Source organism: Callospermophilus lateralis, chromosome 5 (genome assembly GCF_048772815.1).
Source record: "Callospermophilus lateralis isolate mCalLat2 chromosome 5, mCalLat2.hap1, whole genome shotgun sequence".
Lineage (NCBI taxonomy): Eukaryota > Metazoa > Chordata > Mammalia > Rodentia > Sciuridae > Callospermophilus > Callospermophilus lateralis.
This window is the reverse complement of record NC_135309.1, coordinates 123,135,813-123,158,494: the sequence shown is the minus strand read 5'-3', so window position 1 is coordinate 123,158,494 and position 22,682 is coordinate 123,135,813. Positions and strand designations below refer to the sequence as shown.

General features: G+C 39.0%; 1 protein-coding gene across 1 annotated transcript in view; it reads right to left on the bottom strand.

Moving 5' to 3' along the window:
* Ankrd55 (ankyrin repeat domain 55) overlaps window positions 1-22,682 on the bottom strand; it is a 69,416-nt gene that overhangs the window by 24,815 nt on the left and 21,919 nt on the right. Inside the window, exon 5 of the mRNA XM_076857696.2 lies at window positions 16,377-16,505. Coding sequence (XP_076713811.2) covers window positions 16,377-16,505 — 129 coding nt within the window. The remainder of the gene's footprint in view (window positions 1-16,376; window positions 16,506-22,682) is intronic.

Below are 22,682 nucleotides of genomic sequence, written 5' to 3'. Positions count from 1 at the left end.
GCACTGGACATGTACCCATAAAATGATCCTTGCCTACAAACTTCTCTTCGTCTTGTCTTCCCTCTTGTCTTCTTTTCCCTCCGTTTTTCCTTTTCCTACAAGGACTTTTAAGTAAACTTGACCAACTATTTATGTTCCACGGCGTGCCTGTCATCAGAAGTCTGATGCACTGAACACAGCTGGGTTTTCACACTTGCTTTATCAACTTTTCCAAGATTATTTCACTTGATGTTACTAAATATAGGTCAAAGGTCTGAAATACATTTTAGGCAATAAGAGGCATTTTTTCTTGAAAAGCACTAGCTAGCCACTGAAGAAGGAAAATAAAAAGGAATGCCAGCTCAGTAAATTCATTTTGTTTAAAATTTCCTGGAAGAGTCAAAGAATTCAGGCTGCCAAGGTGACTCAAAGGGCAAAACACCCAGTAAGGGAGTAATGCTCCCTCTCCCACAAAGAGTTTCCCCTCTTTGTAGGAGAGGCAACATTAAGAACATATGGAGAAAAACAGAAACACTCCTCACCTCTCTCCCCCTCCCCTTCTCACCTTGGGAAGAGTCACTTGAAAGTGTGCAGCTGAAATAGGGGCTAATGACCCTTATATTTGTTCTTTCTGGGATCATAGCCAGCCAGGCCCAAGCAGCAGGTGTCTTGGGAGCTGCAAAACTGTAGATCACCTCTCTGGATAAGTGAAGAAAACCCCTAACCCCCATTTATACTTTTCCTCCAAAATAGCTTTTGTCCTGAATTTTCCAGAAAGTTCTTTTTTTAAAACTTTTTTTTTTTTGTAGTTGCAGATGGATACAATACCTTTATCTTTTATTTATTTATCTTTATGTAGTGCTGAGGATTGAACCCAGGGCCTCACACGTGTTAGGCAAGCACTCTGCCACTGAGCTACAACCCCAGCCCCTCCATTTAGTTCTTTTACCTCTACACCTGGATCTCATTTATAACATTATCATTTGTATTTTTATTTTCCTTAGGATTCTCCCAGAAATAACAGTGATAGCTGCATTTACTGAATGAATGCTCTGTGCTTGGCACCTTTCTAAACCAGCCCATGAACTCATTTAATCCTGACAACAATCCCATGAGGAACATACTATTATCATCCCCATATTGCAGAGGTTAGAGAAGGAAGGCCCACAGGGATTAAGTAACTTGCCCAAGGTGACAGCTGTGAATTAACTGAGCCAGGATGGACTCTGTAGTATCTTTGTGCTTTACCTCATTCTGTCTCTGATAAAAGGAGTGGTCATTTTTTTTTTTTTTTAAATTCTGCCTGTTCATACTGGTGGAACTAAAGTGGAACTGATGTTTCAGCTTGCAATATTAGTGGCAGGGATGCATACCTTGCCAACTGAAGGCTTCTTTAAAGTTAAATAGGAGGTACTTTAAAAGTTTCTCCTAGGAAGGTTACCATGGTACACTCTCATGAGAATTTGAAGGAACCCTGGACAGCACTGGTTTGTAAGCCAAGTCCCTGATGACGGTCTCCTGGTGACAGAATTCCCTTCTTAGCAGTCTGGGCTGGGTGTCAGCCAAAGGTATGCTCAGACCTGGGAGGCCAGGGAGGGTCACAGAGACCAGGAAATGCCAAGAAGAAGAAATGGGAATGTTGCCCAGATGAGCCCTTGGGAAGAATGGAGAATGAGTTTACATTGGTGGGAATGCTATTTAATAGGGGTAGAGTTCCAGAATTCTGCATGGGGCAGCCAGCCCAGGATTGTGGATTTGTTTTTGCTGGATTGATTCCCTTTGGTTTTGTCCATAGGTAATCCATAATGTTACCTTATGTACTCTGAAAACTGTTGTTCCAGAACTGAGTTCTAGCTGTTTTCTTTTAGGTTTCAAGGAGGAAGAGAGTTGGGAAAGCCTGACTCAGAAGAAGCCTTATCAAGGAGAAAGTTACATTAATGCATTATCATTTTGTTCCAGAAAGATGGATCAAAAACAAAAATAAGATTGCAAAAATCCTGATTTTGTATCTTTTTATTCTAGGTGACCTCTGAAGAAAGTCTTAAGTGGAAAGTTTGAGACTAGTTAGTTATTTGTTACCATATATATGTCTGGTGAATAAATTCCATCGTAACTTCCTTTGGAGGGAACTCTCATCTTTCTTGTCTTGAATGATGGGATGTTTGCATTGCTTGTTTTGTGATGGTGACGGTATAAAGCAGAGGCTAGTATTTTAGTCCTATGTTCTTCTTAAAAGATTGGGTGGTTTTGGGTTGTAAAAAGACCACTCTCGCCAAGTTCAGCAGGAGTCAGACATGTTAGACTGGAATGGGAATATGCAAATCTGTGCCTCCTGAATGTTTGAGACTTAGAGGTTTGGGGCTAACAAGAGGCAGAAAGGTACTCAAGATCCCTGGTATAGAGTTTGCACCATCCTCATGGTTAACTCCTTTGGATTCAGGCTTTTTGCGGGGCCTGGATTCCAGAGGCTACTGAACCCAAAAGCCTGGGGCTGACTCTCCTGGAGAGAATGTGGAAGACAGAAATGGTGGTACGAATACTTAGCATGGAAAACAAACTTCTTTCTTGCAGTGTTAGTGTATGGAAAAGGTCTGGCTGCCCAGCAAGATGAAATCTCCAGAACTGGAGAGTTGTATAGTCCGTGCCAAACTGTGACTAGGAACTTTCTGCTGAAATGAGTAAGTCCTAGTAAATATGCACTGAGCAATGAATAAATAAATGGGTAAAACAATTCTCATAAACTAAAGGGAAAATCAAACAGAATTGAATTTTACCCATACCTTTGGGCTTCTCTTTCTTCTCTTTGTCCCGCCCCCTTTTCTCTATCTTTTCTCCACTTTTTTTACTCCCAGGCCAGTCTGTTTTCCTCACTCCACTCCATTCACTTCCCCTCTACAAGTGAGCATGGGGGAGCGGATATGGTCAGCTTAGGTTGCCCTTGAAGCCTCCCACTTCCCCAAAAGGTGTTATGGTTTGAATCTGAAATATCCCCAAAAGGCTCATGTTTAAGGGTTTGATTGCCAGCCTGTGGCACTTCTGAGAAGTGGTGGAAGGAGGTTGATTCATTAGGGACTTGCTTTGAAGGGGATCCCAGGACCCTGCCCTTTCTCTCTCTGTTTGCTTCCTGGCCACCATGTGTTAGTTAGTTTTGCTCTACCACATACTTCTTGCCATGACAGTCTGCCTTGCCACGGGTGCAAAAGTGGCAGAGTTAGCTGACCATGGCCTGAAATCTCTGAAAATTTGTCTTCCTTTTTAGTTGCATATATCAGGTATTTTGTCACAATGATGGAATTCTGATTAATACCACAGGTCAGAATCTGCTCCCAGGGTAATCAGAATGGATTTTGTAAACTTGACTTTCTCCTTGTTTACCCTGGGCTCATGTGACTTTGTAGTCATTCTCTTATCAAGCACTGGAAGTCCTGTGGCCTGAGTTCCTTCATGGGCACTATGTGTACTTGGGTAAGTGATGATCTATCTGTGCCCAAGTTTCTTCATATAGGAGTTGAAGAGTTGGACTTAAGTGACTATGTAGTCCCTTCCCTCTTGAACATTCTTTCACCTTAAAAATTGGATCACTGACATATTACATTTATAATTATCCTTTGGCATTATGAATTTACTTGGAGTTAAATTATATTTACAGAATTTTGACACAGTTCAAATAGTTGGCACAGATCAACTCTCCCTCCCCCCACCCTGTTTGTGTGTGTGTGTTAAAATTTCTTAACCACATCAACACATACTGAATAAACAATCATAAAATAGTCATTTACACTGGTACAGTTCTTTTCTTTCCATCCTCCCTTGCACAGTATGCTGAAAGAATGGCGCTACTTAGGGATATCTTAAATAAGCTTATTTTCTAGTAAGTCGGGAAGGGAACTAGTGGTGAAATTTGAGGGGCAGTAGATACTTGCCCCTCTAACTGACCTGCCCTGATATTGTTGTTATCAAAAATCCATGTGTTAAAACACTATAACCCTGGGATGCTTGGTTAAGCTGAAAATGCTATCCCAGAACTCAGATCCATAAAAAAAAGTAAGGTCACAGGGCTAACTGCAGACCCCCCACTTGGAGAGGCAGACAGGCATATACAGGGAATCATGACATCTGAGAACAGAGACCTCTGTGAGGCCAAGTGCTGGGGTAGGGAACCCTGAACTGCAGTTGATGAATGATTGTTGGCTTCGAGTGGACAAATGAGAGAGTTACAAACTTCAGAGGGACCCAGACAGACTGGGAGCCCTGTACTTTTGTGAGTTTTACCTCCAGGAACTTGACTAGGTTCTGACAATAAATATCAGAGAAAAATCCCCATTGGCTTCTGGCTGGGGGAAGGAAAGGAATCATTTTGAAACACAGCAGGGCACTAAAGAGAAGCTAGATAATTAGAGTCTCAGAGCCTCACCTTCCATGGTTTTATCAGAGCCTAACTGACCTTGGGGAAGAGAAATGCCTGGCTTTAGCCCACTGTAGTCCTCCTGTTCCACCTAAAAACACAGGAAAAAAACCCCAACAAATTCTTGTAAAATTCACAGTCCAGAGGTACAGGCTCACTAAAGACTGAGACATAATCATGGGACTATAGAACACTTCTCCTGTCCCCAAACAATACCACATTACTGAAAGCCTCTCTGCAGCTTTTATTTTTACCCACAACATCATCTCATGTTTGCAAACAAGAAAAATTACGGAGCATACTAAAAGGAAAACAACAAACAAAACAAACAAGCCAAAACAATTTGAAGAGACAGAGCAAACATCAGGACCAGAAATGTTGGAATTATCAGATTGGGAGTTTAAAGAAACTATAATTAATAGGCTAAGGGCCCTAATGATAAAATAGATAGCATGCAAAAACATATGGGCAAGTAAGAAGAGTGATGGAATTCCTAAAGAAGAGTCAAAGGGAAATGCTAGAGATCAAAACCACTAACAGAAATGAAGAATGCCTTTTATGGAATTTAGTGGACTGAACATAACTGAGTAAAGGATCTCTAAGTTTAAGAATCTCTCTACAGAAACTTCTCAAATAGAAAAACAGAGACTGTAAAAAGCAGAACAGAATGTCAAAGAAATGTGGGTCAACATCAAGGCTATAACATACAGGTATTCTCCTGGAATACCAGGAGAAGAAAGAGAGATAGGAAGAGGAGAAATCACTGAAACATTAATAATGACCGAAAACTTCCTCAAATTAATGTTTGATGCCAAAGCTCAGAAAACACCAAGAAGGACAGATATAAAGAAAACCTATACCTAGGCATGTATTTTTCAACCACAGAACATCAAAGACAAAAAAATCCTGAAAGAAGTCAACAGGTGGAAAAACCCTTCCCTATAAAGAAGCAAAGATAAGAATTACATCAGACTTCTCAGAAACAATGCAAGAAGGAAAAAAATGGAGTGAAATGTTTAAAGCTGAGAGAAGAAAAAACCCCTACCAATCTGGAAATCTGTACTATGTGAAATTTTCCTTTAAAAACAAATAAGACATAAATACTTTCCCAGACAAATAAAATTGAAGAATTTGTTGCTGCTGGTAAATTTGCTTTGCAATAAACTTTAAAAGAATTTCCTTAGAAGAGAAAATATAAACCAGAAGTTCTGATTTACATAAAGGAAAGAAGAACACAGAAGAAGAACTAAACGGAAGTAAAAAAAAAAAAACTTTAAATCTTCTTATTGTTAACTGGCCTAACAGATAACAGTTTGTTCAAAATCATAATAGCAATACAGAAGTCAACTATGTATCATTATGTATATATCTTTATATAGATAAATATATTTATTGATCTATGCTTACAAATGAATGAAATGGATGAAAGCAACAATACAAGAGATGAGTGGAAGGAACTGAGATTTTTTTGTTGTTATTATAAAGTACTCACACCAGCTGTGAGTTAATTGAAAGTGCACTTGGATTTGTTGTAAAAGGCTTCCACTGAAAAAAGTAAAGAATTACAACTAATATGTTAAGATAGGCGAGAATATGGAATTGTGTAAGATACCAACTAAAAGCACAAAAGGTAGAAAAAAGGCTAAAGACAAAAACCAAGGAAAAAAGTAGCAAATAGAAAACAGGATTGCAAATATTAATCTAAAACTATAAAAAGAAGAACAATTTAAATCCAAAGTAAGCAGGAGAAAAGAAAATGAAAATTAGGACATAAATCAATGAAATTGAAAACAGGAAATGAACAGAGGAGATTGGTGAACCCGAAAGCTAGTTTACTGAAAAGATCAATAAAATTTAGAAGCCTCTGATCAGACTAAGGAAACAAAGAGGACAGAAATGAAAGAATGAGATAAAGAAAGGAAATTAAATACACACACACACATACACACACGCATGCACACACACACACACACACACACACACACACACACACTGATTATGAAGGAAGAGGTATCTCTCTTTGCAGATAATGTGGTTGTCTATACAGAAAACCTGGAAAGATAGACAAGAAGCAACTACAAAACTAAAGCAAAATAAAACACCCTGAATAAGAAGCAAATTTAGTAAATTCACAGGTTACAAGATTAATATGCAAAAGTCAATTATTTTCCTATACAGCCCCAATGAACAATTCGAGTTTGTAATAAAACCTACTGTCATTTGGATGTGGTTGTCCCTTCCAAAGCTCATGGTGAAATTTAATTTCTAATGTAATTGCACTGAGAGGTGGCATCTTCAAGAGGTACTTAAGTCATGTGAGGGGTTGGTTCATCCTTATGAAAGGATAAATGTAGTTCCCATGAGAAAGGGTTAGTTATTTCAAGAGTGGGTTGTAATAAAATGAGTCAGCTTCTTTTTCCCCTCCCCGTCTCTTTGCACATGCCTCACTGCCTTCTGATTCTATGTCCTTCCTGGAGCAGCAACAGACCCTCCCTAGAAGCCAAGCAGATGCTAGCACTATGCTCATGGACTTCCAGAACTATGGCTAAATAAACCATTTTTTCCTTAGAATTACTAAGTCTCAGATATTATTATAGTAACAGGAAATGCATTAAGGCAAAAATGTATATACCATTTACATAAGCACCCCTAAAATAAAATATGCAGGTATAAGTCTAACAAAATATGTATAAGAGCGTAATAAGGAAATGAGTGGAGAAATATTCCATGCTCATGGTTAGTAAAATCCAATATTGTCAAAATATCAGTCCTTTCCACCTCAATATATAGATTAAATGCATTTCAAATAAATATGCCAGGAAATTGTTCTGTAGATATTGTTCTGGTTCTAAAATTTACATGGAGAGGCAGAAAACTCAGAACAACCAAAAAAATATTGAAAAGAAGAATTAAGTTGGAGGACTGACTCTTAGGCTTATTATAAGGTTATAGTCATTAAAACAATATAGTATTGGCAAAGGAATAGACAAATAGATTAATGGAAAAGAATAAAAAGTATATACGTATACATATATATTTAAATATATGCATGTATATTCAATAGATATATTAAAATCTTTGTGTGTGTGTATAGATATAAATATCCAACTAATCTTTACATAAAGGAGTAAAGGCAACAGAATGGACAAAAGATAGTCATTTCAACAAATGGTGCTGGAACAATTGACATCTACATGCAAACAAATGAATCTAGACACAGGAGACCTTGTGTCCTTCAGAAACATTGACACAAAATGGATCAGAGACCTAAACATAAAACATGAAACTATAAAACGTTCAGGTTACATAAGACAAAACATAAATGATGTTGGGATTGACGATATCTTTTTAGATATGGTAACAAAAGTATGATCCATGAAAGAATTGATAAAGTTCACTTCATTAAAATTTAAAATGTCTGCTTTGTAAAGACACTGTTAGAACAATGAAAAAACAAGACACAAGCTGAATGAAAATACTTGCCAAAGGCACATCTGATAAAGGAATGTTGTCCAAAATATTCAGAGAACCTGTGAAACTTACTAATAAGAAACAAATAATGCAATTAGAATGCACCAAAGACCTTAATAGACACCTCGATGAAGAAGATATACAAATGTCAAACAAATATATAAAAAGATGCTCCAAATCAGAAGTCTTCAGGGAAATGCAAATTAAAACATTGAAATATCACTATACACCTATAAGAATGATCAAAATCCAGAACACCAACATCAAATTCTGGCAAGGGTGTAGAGCAACAGGGAATGTAAAATGCTAGAGAGACTGTAAAATGGTATAGTTACTTTGGAAGAGAGTTTATTGGTTTCTTACAAAAATAAACATACCCTTACCCTATAATTCAACAATTTTGCTCCGGGGTATTAACTCAAAGAAGTTGAAAACATGTCTATATAAGAACCAGCATGGGCTGGGGTTGTGGCTCAGGGGTAGAGCACTCGCCTACTATGCGTGAGGCACTGGGTTCGATCCTCAGCACCTCATAAAAATAAAATAAAGATATTGCATCCATCTATAACTAAGAAATAAATATTAAAAAATAACCAGCACATGAATATTTATAGCTGCATTATTCATAAATGGCAAAACTTGGAAGCAACCAGGATGTCTTTAAACAAGCAAATGGATAAACTGTGATACATCCAGACAATGGAATATTAGTTGGCACTAAAATAAATGAAAAGTCATGGAGGAAACATAAATGGAAAAATAAAAATATGGAGATCAGGGCTTGGTGGGGGAGACAGTGGGAAGAATAAAGAAAGTGCAGAGAATTTTTAGGACAGTGAAACTACAGTATATGGTATTATAATGGTGGCTCTGTGCCATTACACATTTGTCAAAATCCATAGAATGTACAAAACCAAGAGTGAACCCTTATGTAAACTATGGATTTGGGGTGCTAATATAGGTTGATCAATTGTAACAAATATGCCACTCTAGTAAGATATATTATAATGGATGAGGTTGTGCATATCATATGGGGTACAGGGGATATGAAGAATTGCTCTGTACATTCTTCTCAAGTTTTGCAAATCTAAAACTCCTCTAAAAATAATTTTTAAAGTTTAAATAACCTTTAAATAATTAAAATTTAAATAATATTTAAATTAAAATTATATCCACACATATAACCCAATGAACCATTAACCCACTAGTTTGACATGGATTTGTTCTTGGGACTGAATTCAGTGAATACATCTTTGGAGACTTAAGCTTCAGAAAGCTCTGCTTTGGGTCTTGAGTAGCAGTTAGATGAATAAGGCACGGGGCTCTTAGGCACACAGTCTAAAAGGGAAGACACAGATCCCTGCCTCAGTGCAACACAGGCCCTAGGTGCAAGACAGTGCTGGTCAGACAACATGGATGGAAAAACTCTGAAAGGAATCTTTACAGAGAAAATGACATTTAGTTGGGCTTTGAGGAATAATAAAGAATAAGAGAAATTCTGTAATTCTACAGGTGGAAGAGATGATGTGAGGAATGTAAAAAGAAAGAAGCACTTCACCCAAAGAAAAGAGAATAATTGGGGGAGGGGAGATACAATGGATCTCTATGATGGATTGGGGGGGTTAATGATAACTCAGTGTGATTTGATAAGACTATATAGACTGAAAAGGAGGGTTTGTGGGTGGCTGAGGTAGAGTGTGGAGGTATTGTTTATAGCAGTAAAGTACTGACTTAAGGGGTTTGCCCTTTACTACAAAATTAACTCAGTGAGGATTTTTGAGCCAATGACCAACAGTCATCATAACTGTTTTGCTAAAATAACAGTTATGTTGTTGTCTTTTTGATTAATTGGAAAACATTCAATAACAATATAAGAATATATAGAGAAGGGATGTGATGAAAGTAGGAATACCAGTTATTGTCACTGTTCAGAAGAGAGAAGGTACAAGCTTGGTCTATGGAAGTGTGCTAAATTGTTTCCATATATTCTTTTCTCATTTGGGTCCACCGCCAGTATCTGTGAATTGCATCAGAATGTCTCCTTGGCCTTTGGCGTCTGGTTGGATTTGGCAAGTGTGTGGCATTGACTGAAGGTGGGTGTAGGAGGAAAGAGAGATTGGAGTATTTATCCCTCAATTCTCTTCCTGCTAAACTAGTTTTGTTATTCTACCAAGGGCTACAGTTTCTGTTAAGGTGCATTATTATAGCTATAGCTTTTTCTATGTCTTAAAGCTATGATTTGAATGTATCCCTTAAGATTCATGTGTTAGAAACATAATCCCAGGTGGGCAGAATGATACATGCCTGTAATTCCAGAAAATGCAATTCCATTTCAAAGACAGCCTCATCAATTTAGTGAGACCTTGTCTCTAAATAAAAATATAAAAAGGGCTGGGGATGTGGCTCAGTAGTTAAGTGAACTCTTCTGGGTTCAATCCCCAGTACCAAAAAAGAAAAAAGAAAAAAACATAAACATAATCCTCAATGCAACATTATTGAGAAGTAGAGCCTTTGATTGATGATTAGATTGATGAATAGATTAATGCTGTTATCTCAGGAATAGTCTCATCATGGTGGGAATGACATCCTTATAAAGAATGAGCTCAACTCCCTCCATCTGCTCTCTCATGTATATTCTCTTGTCCTTCTGCCTTCTGCCATGGAATAATTCAGCATTAAGGCCTTCACAAGATGCAGGTTTCTTGATGTTGGACTTCTGAGTCTCAAGAACTGTGAGAAATAATTCCTTTAAAAATAAGTTACCCATTGTCTGGTATTCTGTTAAAGCAGCCCAAAATAGAATGAGACTTTGTAGTCACTCTCGATATCCTGGTTGCCATGTTCTGAGCTGCTTCTCTCCACCACTTCCTTCTGCCACAATGTTCTGCCTCACCTTGGGCCTAGAGCTATGGAGTCAGTCATCCATGGACTGAAACTCTGAAACCATGAGCCAAAATAAACCTTTTTCTCCTCTAAGTTGTCCTTGTCAGTCTCTTGGTCATAGTGATAAAAAGCTAACTAAAATAGGAATTGGTACTAAGGTTAATTGCTGTGACTAATTTGACCATGTGGTTCAAAAGACTTTGGAGCTAGTTTAAGAGAGGGAAGAATTTTTGAAAAGTTTAGAGATGTTTTTAGAGATGCAAGCTGGAAAATCTTTAAAATATTCTAAGAGGAGCTTAATGATCAATTCTGACGAAAGCTCAAAACACCAGAATGCCTATAGAACTATGGATAGTAAAGACTGTGTTCATGAGGTTTCAGAGGAGAAGAAGGACTTTACTGAAAATTAGACTAGAGGCCATTCATGTTTCATTTTGATAAAGAAATTGCTTATTTTTCATGTCCTGAGAATTTCTGTGGGGCTGAATTTAAAGGTGATGGACTAATTAAACTGTCAGAGGAAATCTCAAGGCAGCACAGCATTTGAGGGTGGCATGGATATTGCTGGTGACTTTTTGCAAAGTTTACTGTGATAATAAGAAGCAGAAAGAGTTGAGTCTGGCCAGAAAAGTGCAAGTAAAACTGAAGCTAAGGAGCTGTGGTTATTGAAGAGATTATAGCCTGTAAAGAAATACTAAGTATTTAACTGAGAAACAATAGGAAAGATGGCTTGAGGGAATCTCAGGAATTGACAATACCAAATCCACTCAGGCTCAAGCGTGTAAAAGTAAAAATTCCTTTGAGAAAGACCATGGGGGTACCATGGAAAGAGGGAGTGGTGCAAGGATTTGTTTCCTTATGCTTAGTCACCTGGCACTCAGAGGTTGCTGCAGTTGTGGACCCAGGATGCTCGGATACTGCTCAAGATGGCACAAGACCTTGGCTTGTGAAATCACGTGATGTAGGTTCTACAGAAATTCAGGGATCCTAATGTCATGAGGTCATGGAGGTTTCCACCAAGATTTCAAAGGAAAGCATGAGAGGCAGGAAAAGTGGAGCAGGGTTGATGTTCCATCTCTTTCCTACTGGGACCTTGACCTGAACAGTGAGGATAGAAAGGAGGGGAGAGAGTTGAGAGGAGGTAGAATTGAGAGGTTTTGATAACCAACTGGATGTGAAAAATAATCTCTGCCAATAACCCCTGTGGGGGCAACGTGTAAAGATGTACGAAGGAAGCCTAAGATGCAGTAGAGACCTCTGAAATTAAGAGATGCCAGTAACATGGAATGTCTACCATAGAAAGCTGCAGGAATTGAACAGAGACAGGCCAAGAAAGAGGCCATGTGGGCTATAATCAGCAAGTTCACAGGGGTGAGCTACCCCTTTGAGGTAACAATGCCGTGTGCTCCAGATGCCAGATGTGGAACTACAAGACTTATTTGCTCTGTGGAATTTTGTTCTTGCTTTGATAAAGAAAGAACTTTATGCTGCTGTTTCTCCTTGTGGAAAGGAAATGTTTAGTCTGTGCCATAATAGATCGGATATATGTAACTTGCTTTTGATCTTGACTCACGGTGAAGAGTTTGTTTTGAATCTCAGATGAGATTTGGGACTTTAACTTTTGGCTAATGCTGAAACTATTAATACTTTGGGACAGCTTAGAAATTTACTAAATGTATTTTGCATTGTGAGATGGGCATGAGTTTTGGGAGTATAGGGGCAAAATATTATGGTTTAGATATGAGGTGACCCCAAAAGCTCATGCATGAGGCAATGCAAGAATGTTTACAAGTGAAATGATTAGATTATGAGAGCTGTCACCCAATCAGTAGATTAATCCACTGAAAAAGATTAACTGGTGGTAACTGTAGGCAGGTAGGGTGTGACTGGAAGAAGCAGGTTACTGGGGACGCGCCTTTGGGTTAATATTTTTTCCCAGGTGAGTGGAGTCCTCTCTCTGCTTCCTGTTGCTATGTCTTGAGTTCTTTCCTCTGCCATGCCCTTCCACCCTGATGTTCTGCCTCACCTCACCTCAGATGGTGGAGTTGGCCCACCATCGACTGAACCTCTGAAACTGTGAGTCAAATTAATCCCCTAAAAATAAAAATAAAAAGTCTTCATAGCCAATCCCTCCTTTCCATGCTCTTTAGGCCCATATGACCTAATGGCAACCTGCTCATATTTTATGTGCTAACAGTCTCTTCAGATGCTCTCCTCAATGATCCACATCTGAGTGTTCCATCTCTTTCCTACTGGGACCTTGACCTGAACAGTGAGGATAGAAAGAAGGGGAGAAAGTTGAGGGGAGGTAGAATTGAGAGGTTTTGATAACCAACTGGATGTGGAGGGTGATAAGGAAATGGTATTCATATATATATAGTATATAGAGGTCTTCAGCTTGGGCTACTGGGAGGATGAAGATGTGTGATAGGAAGGTAGGATTAAAGATTCAGATTGACTATATTGAGTTTGAAGTATCTGTGGGAAATTGTGGGGAGATGCTCAGGAGAGTTGGAAATGTGGGTCTCTGGTTAGGAGAGGTCATAGCTGGAGTTATTGTCTGAGACTCTTCAGAATTGTATGGTAGTTGATGCCACAGGAGCTGATAAACTCTCCTAGGAACAGTGGGAAAGGAACTCAGGAATAAACTTATGTCTGGTTAAGGAATGAAAGGGAGATGCGGCAGGGAGATACCAGGCTAGACTCCTGAGAAGTTGGCGTCATCATAGGTAGATAAGGACATATCCCTAAGGAACTAGATGCCATTTGCGGTGATTGTCATGGGGAGGATGTAACCCTGGTCATTGCTAGTCCAGGTACAGTCAAGCAGTGGCATCTTCTCAGCAGATAGGGGAGTGAGAAAGACAGTGATGGGCCTCTTGAAGGGGATCACCAGCTACCAAGGGACCTATGACATGGGAGCAAGAAGTCTAACCAGCATATTTCTGAACCTGATGTTCCAATCATTTACTGCTTTGGTTAACTGGGCTAAATACAAAGGCTTTATTATTTCAAAGTACTATAGCTTTAAATGGGATCTCATTATATAGTTCAACAGAAAAACAGGAAGTTCATCAAAAGGAATAAATGACAATGGGAAATAGAATCATTCATGTGGAAAAACTTTAAGGAGTACAATGCTGTCCTGTGTTATAAATGAACAAGAAGTCTAAAGAAAGCGAGTGTAATCATGATTTCAACTGACATTTGGAATTACCCTTTGTCTTTGCAATGTAAAGAGCAGAACACATGCTTCTGAATTTTACTGCTAACCACAGAGAAGGGAGCAAAGGGGGCGGAGCAAAGCCATGATCCTTAACCTTTCAGGGATAGTCACTGATTCTCACTGAGTAACTGAAAAAAAAGAAGTGGACTCCTTCCTCATTAAAATGAACGCAAACATACTCACACAACTACACATACGATATTGCATACAATTGTGGAAGTACAAAAAGGTACCTGTCTTGTTAATAATTTTACTACCAGTGCCAGAAACACAGTAGATGCTCAAGATATATTTATTAAGTGATTGAATAAATAAATGAGGGTGGTATTACATTTATACAATCATGGACAAAATGTAAACATCATGGCTAGAAGTGGATAAGGTATTAATTTGATTCATTTGTCATAGTTGTTCTCAACCCTAGCTATACATTATAATTTTCTGAGGAGAGAGCTCTAAAAAATATTGATGCCTGAGCTCTCCCTCAGAACAACTGAATGAGAATCTTAAATAGTTGGGTCCTGAGCACCAGTCTTGTTTAAAAGCTCTTCAGATGACTTCTAATGAAAGTAGCAGGTTGAAAGATGTATCATTTAGTAGAGAGACAGGATATGAAAGCATGGGTATAACAACCACAATTTTAGGGAAGAAATCAGGAATAAAATAATTAGCTCTTCCAATTCCATATCACATTCCATGTCACTTCCATATGCCTGGCCTCATTCATACCCCCCAAAGATACCTAGATAGTTAAGCCAAGCAGGTATTGGTGACTCTCCTCAGATTAAACCCAGGTCTGTCAATACAAACTCATATCTTCTGAATTGAATATGCTGTCCTTTTAGTTTTGGAAAACTGGTTCTGAGAGGATCAGAACAGTGGTCCTATCCCCACAGAATCAGACTAAAAAGGTCTGGAGTTGGGGTCGGGGAATCTGTAATGTCACAAATACTGTTAGTGATTTCCTTGCAAGGCCAGGTCTAGGTCAGCAGCTCTAAATTGGGGCTGGAGGAGAGGTAGGGAGAGGTCTGTCAGTCAGAATTACCTGGGGGAAATTTTCCAAAATGCACATACATCCCAGAACTATGGAATCAGAATGCAGAGGTATTGAGGGTGACGATACAGAAAATGCTTGATCCTGATGCCACTTTTACCTTAGCTGAGAACCAACATCATGGGGCACTTTTTTGAGAGTCAGCCAGGTTCTGGGGCCACTGCTACAGTGGTGGCCTGTGATTAGCTAGACGCCAGCTCAGGGGGCCCTGGGCACAGACTGGCAGGGAAGGCGGGCCTGTGGGGTGATTAGATACTGAAAGTATGTGGGAGGGTGCTAAGGGCAGGTGAAAATGACAAAAACAAGTCTTGCTCACTTTGCAATTTAGCCTGGGGTTGGCTCTGGTACAGAGTAACTGAAGCCAAGTTTGGAGGGACAAAAACAGCAGTTTCCAAATCACTTCTGTTTCCCCTTACCAGGCACATGTGTCAGTCCTGAAAGTCCCAGGTGCCAACCTCCGCTTCGCTTGGTATATGAAAACAATGAGTGAAACCAGAGTCAGGGCCGCAGAAACGACTCTCACAAGGATGCTGGCAGCAGTTTTGAAAGGGTGCTTTTACTGGGTCAATGAAATAACAGCAGGGACGTCTGTGTTTACGCATCCAAAGACAGAGTGGTCTCACACGTCTGTTAAAGGAAGCATAGGACTGCGCTTTGTGCTCCTTGAAGGAGGGAACAGATAACTTCTTGGTTAATTTATTACACCAGGTAATAATTCCCCTTGAAAATGGAAGGCACTGCTGTACACATTAGCTGCCATTCTTTCCCTCATTCTGTTTTACCCTCTTTGGACTCAAGACTTTGCAGGTCTACTCTGATTTCTGTTATTTTACATTTGGTTCTGTGTTTTGGCATTGACCCCCTTCTATGATCAAGGGCCACTATTTTCACGGTTCAGAATAGAGTTTAGGATCACCTGCAATGAGGCCTCTGTGCGGGACTCTAATAGAAGAAAGAGAGTCGGAGTCATGATTCAAAGACATTGAAGGGGTTGTCCCAGTAATCCTTTGAAGGTTACTGTTAAGCCAGCAGCAAGTACTGAGATGAAGAAAGAGAGGGTGGGGTGTGTATGTGTGTGTGTGTGTGTGTGTGTGTGTGTGTGTGTGTATGACGGGGGGAGGGGGAACAGGCAGGCAGACAGACAGCAAGGCAGAGGCTCTAAAGTGACAGATTTGTTGTTGCCCCTCTGGATTTAAAAGAAGCGGAGAAGGGCAGAGTACATCCTACTTGCTCTGTCATATCCACACCAGGCCTTGTACCTGTGATAATTCCATCCTTCACGTTCGACCTGCTTAGAAAATCTTTAATATTATTTTATACATATAAACTAGAGATGGGCCCACTGGTCAATCTCTCACCTGAACTGCCCAGTGGAGAGCTGTTTTGAAGTCCTTATCCACAAGGGTGGGGTCTGCCCCCTTCTTCAACAGCATTTGGGTGTGTTGAGGTCGGTTGTGGAAAGCTGCCCAGTGGAGTGGCGTCATTCCCTGCAAAACAACAATCAGAGGGGCACAGATGAGCTCAGGCTCCCAGGAAGGAACCCGGGGCTCCTGCTTTCTCCCTGCAGGAAGTCCCCTAAGACTGAATCATGCTAGAATGCAAACCCCCAGCACAAGGGCAGGGATGTTTTCTGACTGCTGTTTTGCAGAGCCTAGAATAGAGACTGTGCATAGCTGTTGAATGAATGCATGCATGGAGTAGGAGACAGAATAAAACAAGATGAAGTTGGAGAGGGACGCAGGGGCTGATTCTGGGAAATTTGGAGGGTAGATACTGATGCTGTATAGACCATTTGGATTTAATTCTAAATTCAATGGAAAGACAGTGGAGGATATAGCAGATGTTGGTATGATCCTATTTATACTGTTGCAAAGAAACTGTGGACACTGAGAGAGTCAATCTGGTGAACCTCAGCTTCTTTCAGAATTTCATATAGTTAAGGAATAACTTAATAGTAATGAGTTTATGCTGGAAAATTGTGACCCCAAAGAACTGGTATGATTTGGAAGTATACTCTGAAAGACAGCCACTTCTCCTTGCTCACGCTTTTCAATTACATAAAATGCATCCAAAATGAATTGGGATTAAGATGTCTTTAAAGGAGGCAAAGGGCATGAACACCTTTAAAGGTCTCTCTCTCTCTCTCTCTCTCTCTCTTTTTTTTTTTTTTTTTTTTTCTTATAGTCAACCCTGCAGATACGAGACATTGCCTTGGCCTTCTCTGCTCCATCCAGTATAAGCTGAGTGGAGAAGACAGACCTTGCCTAGTTAGGAATGCAGTAATAACAGCCCAGAGTTAGTACTTATTGACCCAGAGACCTTTCTGAGTTCTTTTATATATAATCTTACTTCATACTCCAAACCACCGCTCTGTTGTGTTGAGGTCTACTCTGTGTTCACCAAATTCTATTTCTTCTTCCAAGGCACATAGTCAGACTACATTGCAAAGTTCCTGCAGACAGGTGTAGTCGTCATGTGACTGAGTCCTGATTATTCAAATATAGACAGAAGGGAGGAAAAACCCTACAGCTTGGCCCAGAAAAGACACCATGTAATCCTCTCCACCTTCTCTCTTTATTCATCCAACAACTGAATGCAGAGAAAAGACAAGGTTCTAGAAGATGATGGAACCATGTAACTGAAAAATCTGAGTCCTGACTGATGAGGGCAAACCGGTCCATCCTGCCAACTAGTTTTGGACCATAATGTAGGCAAGAAATAAGTTTTTCTTGTGTCAGGCCACTGAGATTTTGGGTTGCTATTGCAGACAGTCAACTCTGACAGGTGCAATTGTCCTCATTTTATAGAAGAGGAAACTGAACTCTAGAGAAGTTCCCAAGTCTGCGAGTAAGCACGGAACTGAATGTAGGGTTTGAGGTTTGTGGGGCCCTGGGATTAGAATGCTAAATCCCCTCAACTAGTTCCATATTTTAAATCCTTAAATTATGGTGCACTTTCAGGTTTCAAGTTTCAAATGTCATATAATACTGAGCCTCTAGAGATATTCTTGAGGCTTTTTCAAAAAATTGGTTCCATGTGGAAAAGAATGCTGTGGAAAGTTTTGCTCTTATTCCAACAGCTGAAGTTTTACTTGGGGAATGCTGAGTAGCTCAGTGCATTTTAATAGGTCCTCTTCATTTTCAACTGGGCCCATTGGAATTTAAACTTGAGAGAATCAGATTTTTTTATTTTTAGTTTGCATGGCTCACTCCTTTCTCAGTTCTAAATTCCATTTGCTTCAGAGTCATTGGATTTATCACTAAGTGCCAACAATATTCAGGACTAAAGACTGAGTCAATTTTCAAGTCATGAGATCTGGGCCCTTGTCTGACTGTCTAAATCCCTAAAGTCTAGAATAGTGGCTGGCACATTGTAGAAGCTGTAAATACTACTTATTAAATGGATGAATAACTTCTCACTATTAGCGATTGGATTTCTTGGTTCTATAAAATTTGGCTTTGAGTTTTTGTAATCATACACTCCGAGGAAAAGGCAAAACATGACCTCTCCTTTACAGCAAAAGAATTAGTCAAATATGATCATAGATACCAACTTATCAGTTGATAATTAGAAATTTTTTGACAAGTAATCTTGTCCTTTGTCCTGCTGTCAAAGATGAGGTGGACAGCAATGACTATATTCAGAGATACGACTCAGGGATGTGAGAATTCAGTATGAAAATGTAGTTGTGAATTAAATTGTGATTATGTAGTCACCTAAACACAATTGCCAGACTTTTCAGAGTTATTCTCTTAAAGCAACAACAAAACTCCTTCAAATACCAATTCTTGCATGTTTTGGTAAAGGAATGGGATGACAAAACTACTGCTATTTTTGATACACCCACGTGGTACCAATAACTTCAATCTATATCAATCTATCTCATTGAATCTTTCCAATGATCCTATATAAAGGTGGGTATTTTTAGACCGAGTTCACATATTAGGAAATTGAAACAGTAACTAACTTGCTTAAGGCCCTGATCAAGTACAGAGTAGGTCTGGGATTCAAATTCAGGGTTCTCCGACTCTGGAGAAAAATGCTCTTTCTACACCTTACCCTGATATTCTTTGGAAATAAGCTCAGGTGCTGGAAAATTCTTTCCTTTGTGATTTTGAATCAGGAGCTGAATTCAAGTGCCTTTAGAAATGAATGACAGTCCTTTAAATGGCCCCACATTGAGACTTGAATTACTTTACTACTTCTCTAAATGCTATCACAATATAAACAATTTGTGAACATTCACTCAAGAGAAATTTTCTGCTGTTGCCTTTTTTTTCCAGTTGAGTAATGAGAAATAAAAATAAATCCCCTTAGAGTTAATAATATGAAAACCAAAACTTTCAAAATCAGCTCATGGGCAGCGGTTGGTATTGCACAACACTCTTTCTTTAGGAACAGTTTCCTACAACTGCCTCCTTCTCCTTTCTTCAGCTTCTATTGATGCTATAGGCATTGTAGTTGTTGACCATTTTCAAGGTGGACTTCAGGATTGGTGACTGATGTCATCAGTCAGCAGTGACAGAATCACAATGAAGCTCTGACACAGGTAAAGGCAGATGTTGTGGTGTATTCACCCTGGAATGTCCCTGGCACTGAGCGTGTTCAAGAAATGTTCACTAGAAATAACTAGTGAATTGCACATTATCAAGGTTTCTTGAACATATGGGAGAACAAAATCAGTCTGTTGGATGCGAGAAAGACAGCTCCCTGTGTTTAAACTGTGGAGACCTTTCCTACTAGCTCCCTAGAGTTTCACTGGAGACTCAGTTGGACCTTGAAAGCAACTAGGAGTTGAAAATCTAGGAGTCACTTGCAGACATGTTGCAACAACACCCAGATGGCCTTGGGACTTTGACAGCAAAGTCCTATTTCTTTTAAAAAATAAAAAGCACTGGCTCACAGTGAAGCATAATTCTCATTCAGTTATGAATATAACTGAATATTTTGAAGGGAAGTGCTAAACTTCAGTTGACTTAGGATCTGTTTTAGATCGCTGAGAAGACTAAATGCCCCTTGTAACTGTTGGATGCACAGTAGGGTTGCTCTTGCTCAAATGAGTGATTCTGTGCCCCAAGCTTGAGCCACTACAATTTCAGTTATGAGCTTACAAGTTCTATCAGCTTCTCAGAATATTACCCCCCCCCCCGCAAACCACCACAACTTTTCTATTTTCTGAGTCAGAAATCTGATTTAATGTTTAGCAGGTTTCATGTTTCAGAACTATGCTTTAACCCAACTCCAGCCAGCCCCAAAAGGCACAGAGAAACTTTGCTAGGCTTGGGTGTTGGGTACCCACCTGTCTTGGTGCACCAGGGAACAGAATTATAGCAGGTGGCTGAGGGTTCAGCAAAACAATTCCACATCCTCTGAAGGATCTAGAATTTCACAACCATGTTGGTTCTGGTTGACATAAAAAATTCATATACTAATAATCCCCTAGCCACTGATGACCATTCCCCACAAAAATTATAGAAAACCTTCCTCAGAAAAGTGGAATGAATGATGTAAATTTAAAAGTGTATCAATTATATTTATTAAAATAAATTTGTGCTTTAGAATATATCTATTTGGTACTGGGATTGAATCCAGGGGCCCTCAACCACAGAGCCACATCCCCAGTCCTGCCCTTTACTTTGTATATTATTTAGAGTCAGGGTCTCATTGAGTTGCTCAGGACCTTGCTAAATTCCTAAGTCTGACTTTGAACTCAGGATCCTCCTGCCTCAGCCTATTGAGCCACTGGGATTAAAGATGTGTGCCACTGTGCCTGGCTATGCTTTAAAACATTTTAATGACTCTATTTTAGTATAAGTGATTTTTGTGATTCTATATATTTCTTTAATGTAATTTTAGACAGTTTCTGAAGAATATCAGAGACTGGGTCCCTAGGCTTCAACAACACATGACAGTTTGCAGGACATTTTTTTCAAAGACCATAAATAATATAAAATCTTGGGGATGGGGTTGTGGCTCAGTGGTAGAGCGGTTACCTAGCACATGTGAGGCACTGGGTTCAATCCTAAGCATCACATAAAAATGAAATAACAATATTGTGTCCACCTACAACTAAAAAATAAATATTTTTAAAAATGACATAAAATCTTATTTTGGGGGAGTAGATTTTGGAAATAACCAACATTATTTGATCTGGAGTCAGGTCTGGTAGATAAAATGGGTAATTAAGTTGAGTCAATAAAACAAAAGGAAAAAGGGCCATAAAACAAAATAACATGGATTTTTCTTGAATTTAATCCCAGGATTAAATCTATCTATTTATCTATCCATCCATCCACATATATATATATAAATGTATAATATTTTTTGAGTCTCACCATGTGTAAGTTACCAAACTAGATTCTAGGGATACAAAGATGGGAAATCAGTGGTCTGCCTGTAGACATTCATGGGGTTGGGGCCCAGGAGAGAGGGAAGTCCCAAGTCATGCTGACCTTATTCTACTTTTTAAAAGAGACATTCAGTTTTAGGATAAAAATTTGGGTGCATTTAAAAACATTTGCTTTATTATTTTACCTTTTGCTAACTGTAAAGTGAGAAGATTTTTAGAGTCAGGGTCTCTTTCTCCTGATTTTGCCTTCGGAGCACAAAATGTCTGCTTGTGATTATATCTTAGGAATGTAGTAAATGGAACTAGTACTAAGATTATGTCCAAAAGCTCACATCTGGTTTTGCAACTTGGACTTATTTTCTCAGAGTGCTGTTGTAATTGAAGTTGGGATTGTCAGGCTGCTCATAAAAATTTACTAACAGAAGAATGTGCATGGAATCAACAATATATTCTAAATACTATGTATAATGGCACTTCTCTAGATAAATGCATTCAAAGTTCTAACTCAGATGCTAACAGCTCAGAGTCACTTTAGTTTTTTATTTTTCTCGCTCTGTCACCCAGTATTAGGGCTTGAATTCAGGGCTGCTCATACACTAGGCAAGTGCTCTACCACTAACCTATGTTCCCAACCCTTAGAGCCACTCTTGATGTGGTACTCCTCCTGTCAAAGCTAAAATAAGAGCAGAGGAGGTTGGGCTTCAGTTGTTTAGAGATTTGCTAACTGTAGCGGCAACAGTCAAGCGTCTGTGTCAATGATTCCCATGAGGTCCTGATTAGAACAAAAGTACAAAGGACAATCTGACCCATCCCACCTTTCCTACAGTGTTAAACGCTGCAGTGTGGTTGGATAGCATTTAAAGAAGTCACTTCACAATTAAGCAATGTGGTTAATGAAACAAGAAAAGCAAACAGATCATTGGAACAGAATAAAGCGTTCGGAAAGGAAAGCACAAATTTTTAAAAAATCTTATAACAAACTAAAAGAAAATTTAGCATTTACTGTAATTAAGTTCTCAGAGGTAGGGAAGGCATTCTTTAAAAAGACACCAAGAGCAAAGCAGTAACAGAAAAAAAATGATCATTTTGATTACATCATATTTAAAAATTTCTCTACAAGAAAAGACTATGAACAGTTCCAAAGTAAGGAACAGACTGTGAAAAAATATTTTAAACTCAACAGCAGGCAAAGGATTACTATTTTGATTATAAAATAAAACTCCTGTGAATCTCTAAGAAAATGAGGAATAATCCAATAGGTTAATGGACAAAGGATGTGAACAGGCAAGTCTGAAAAGAAAATATAAAACAGACC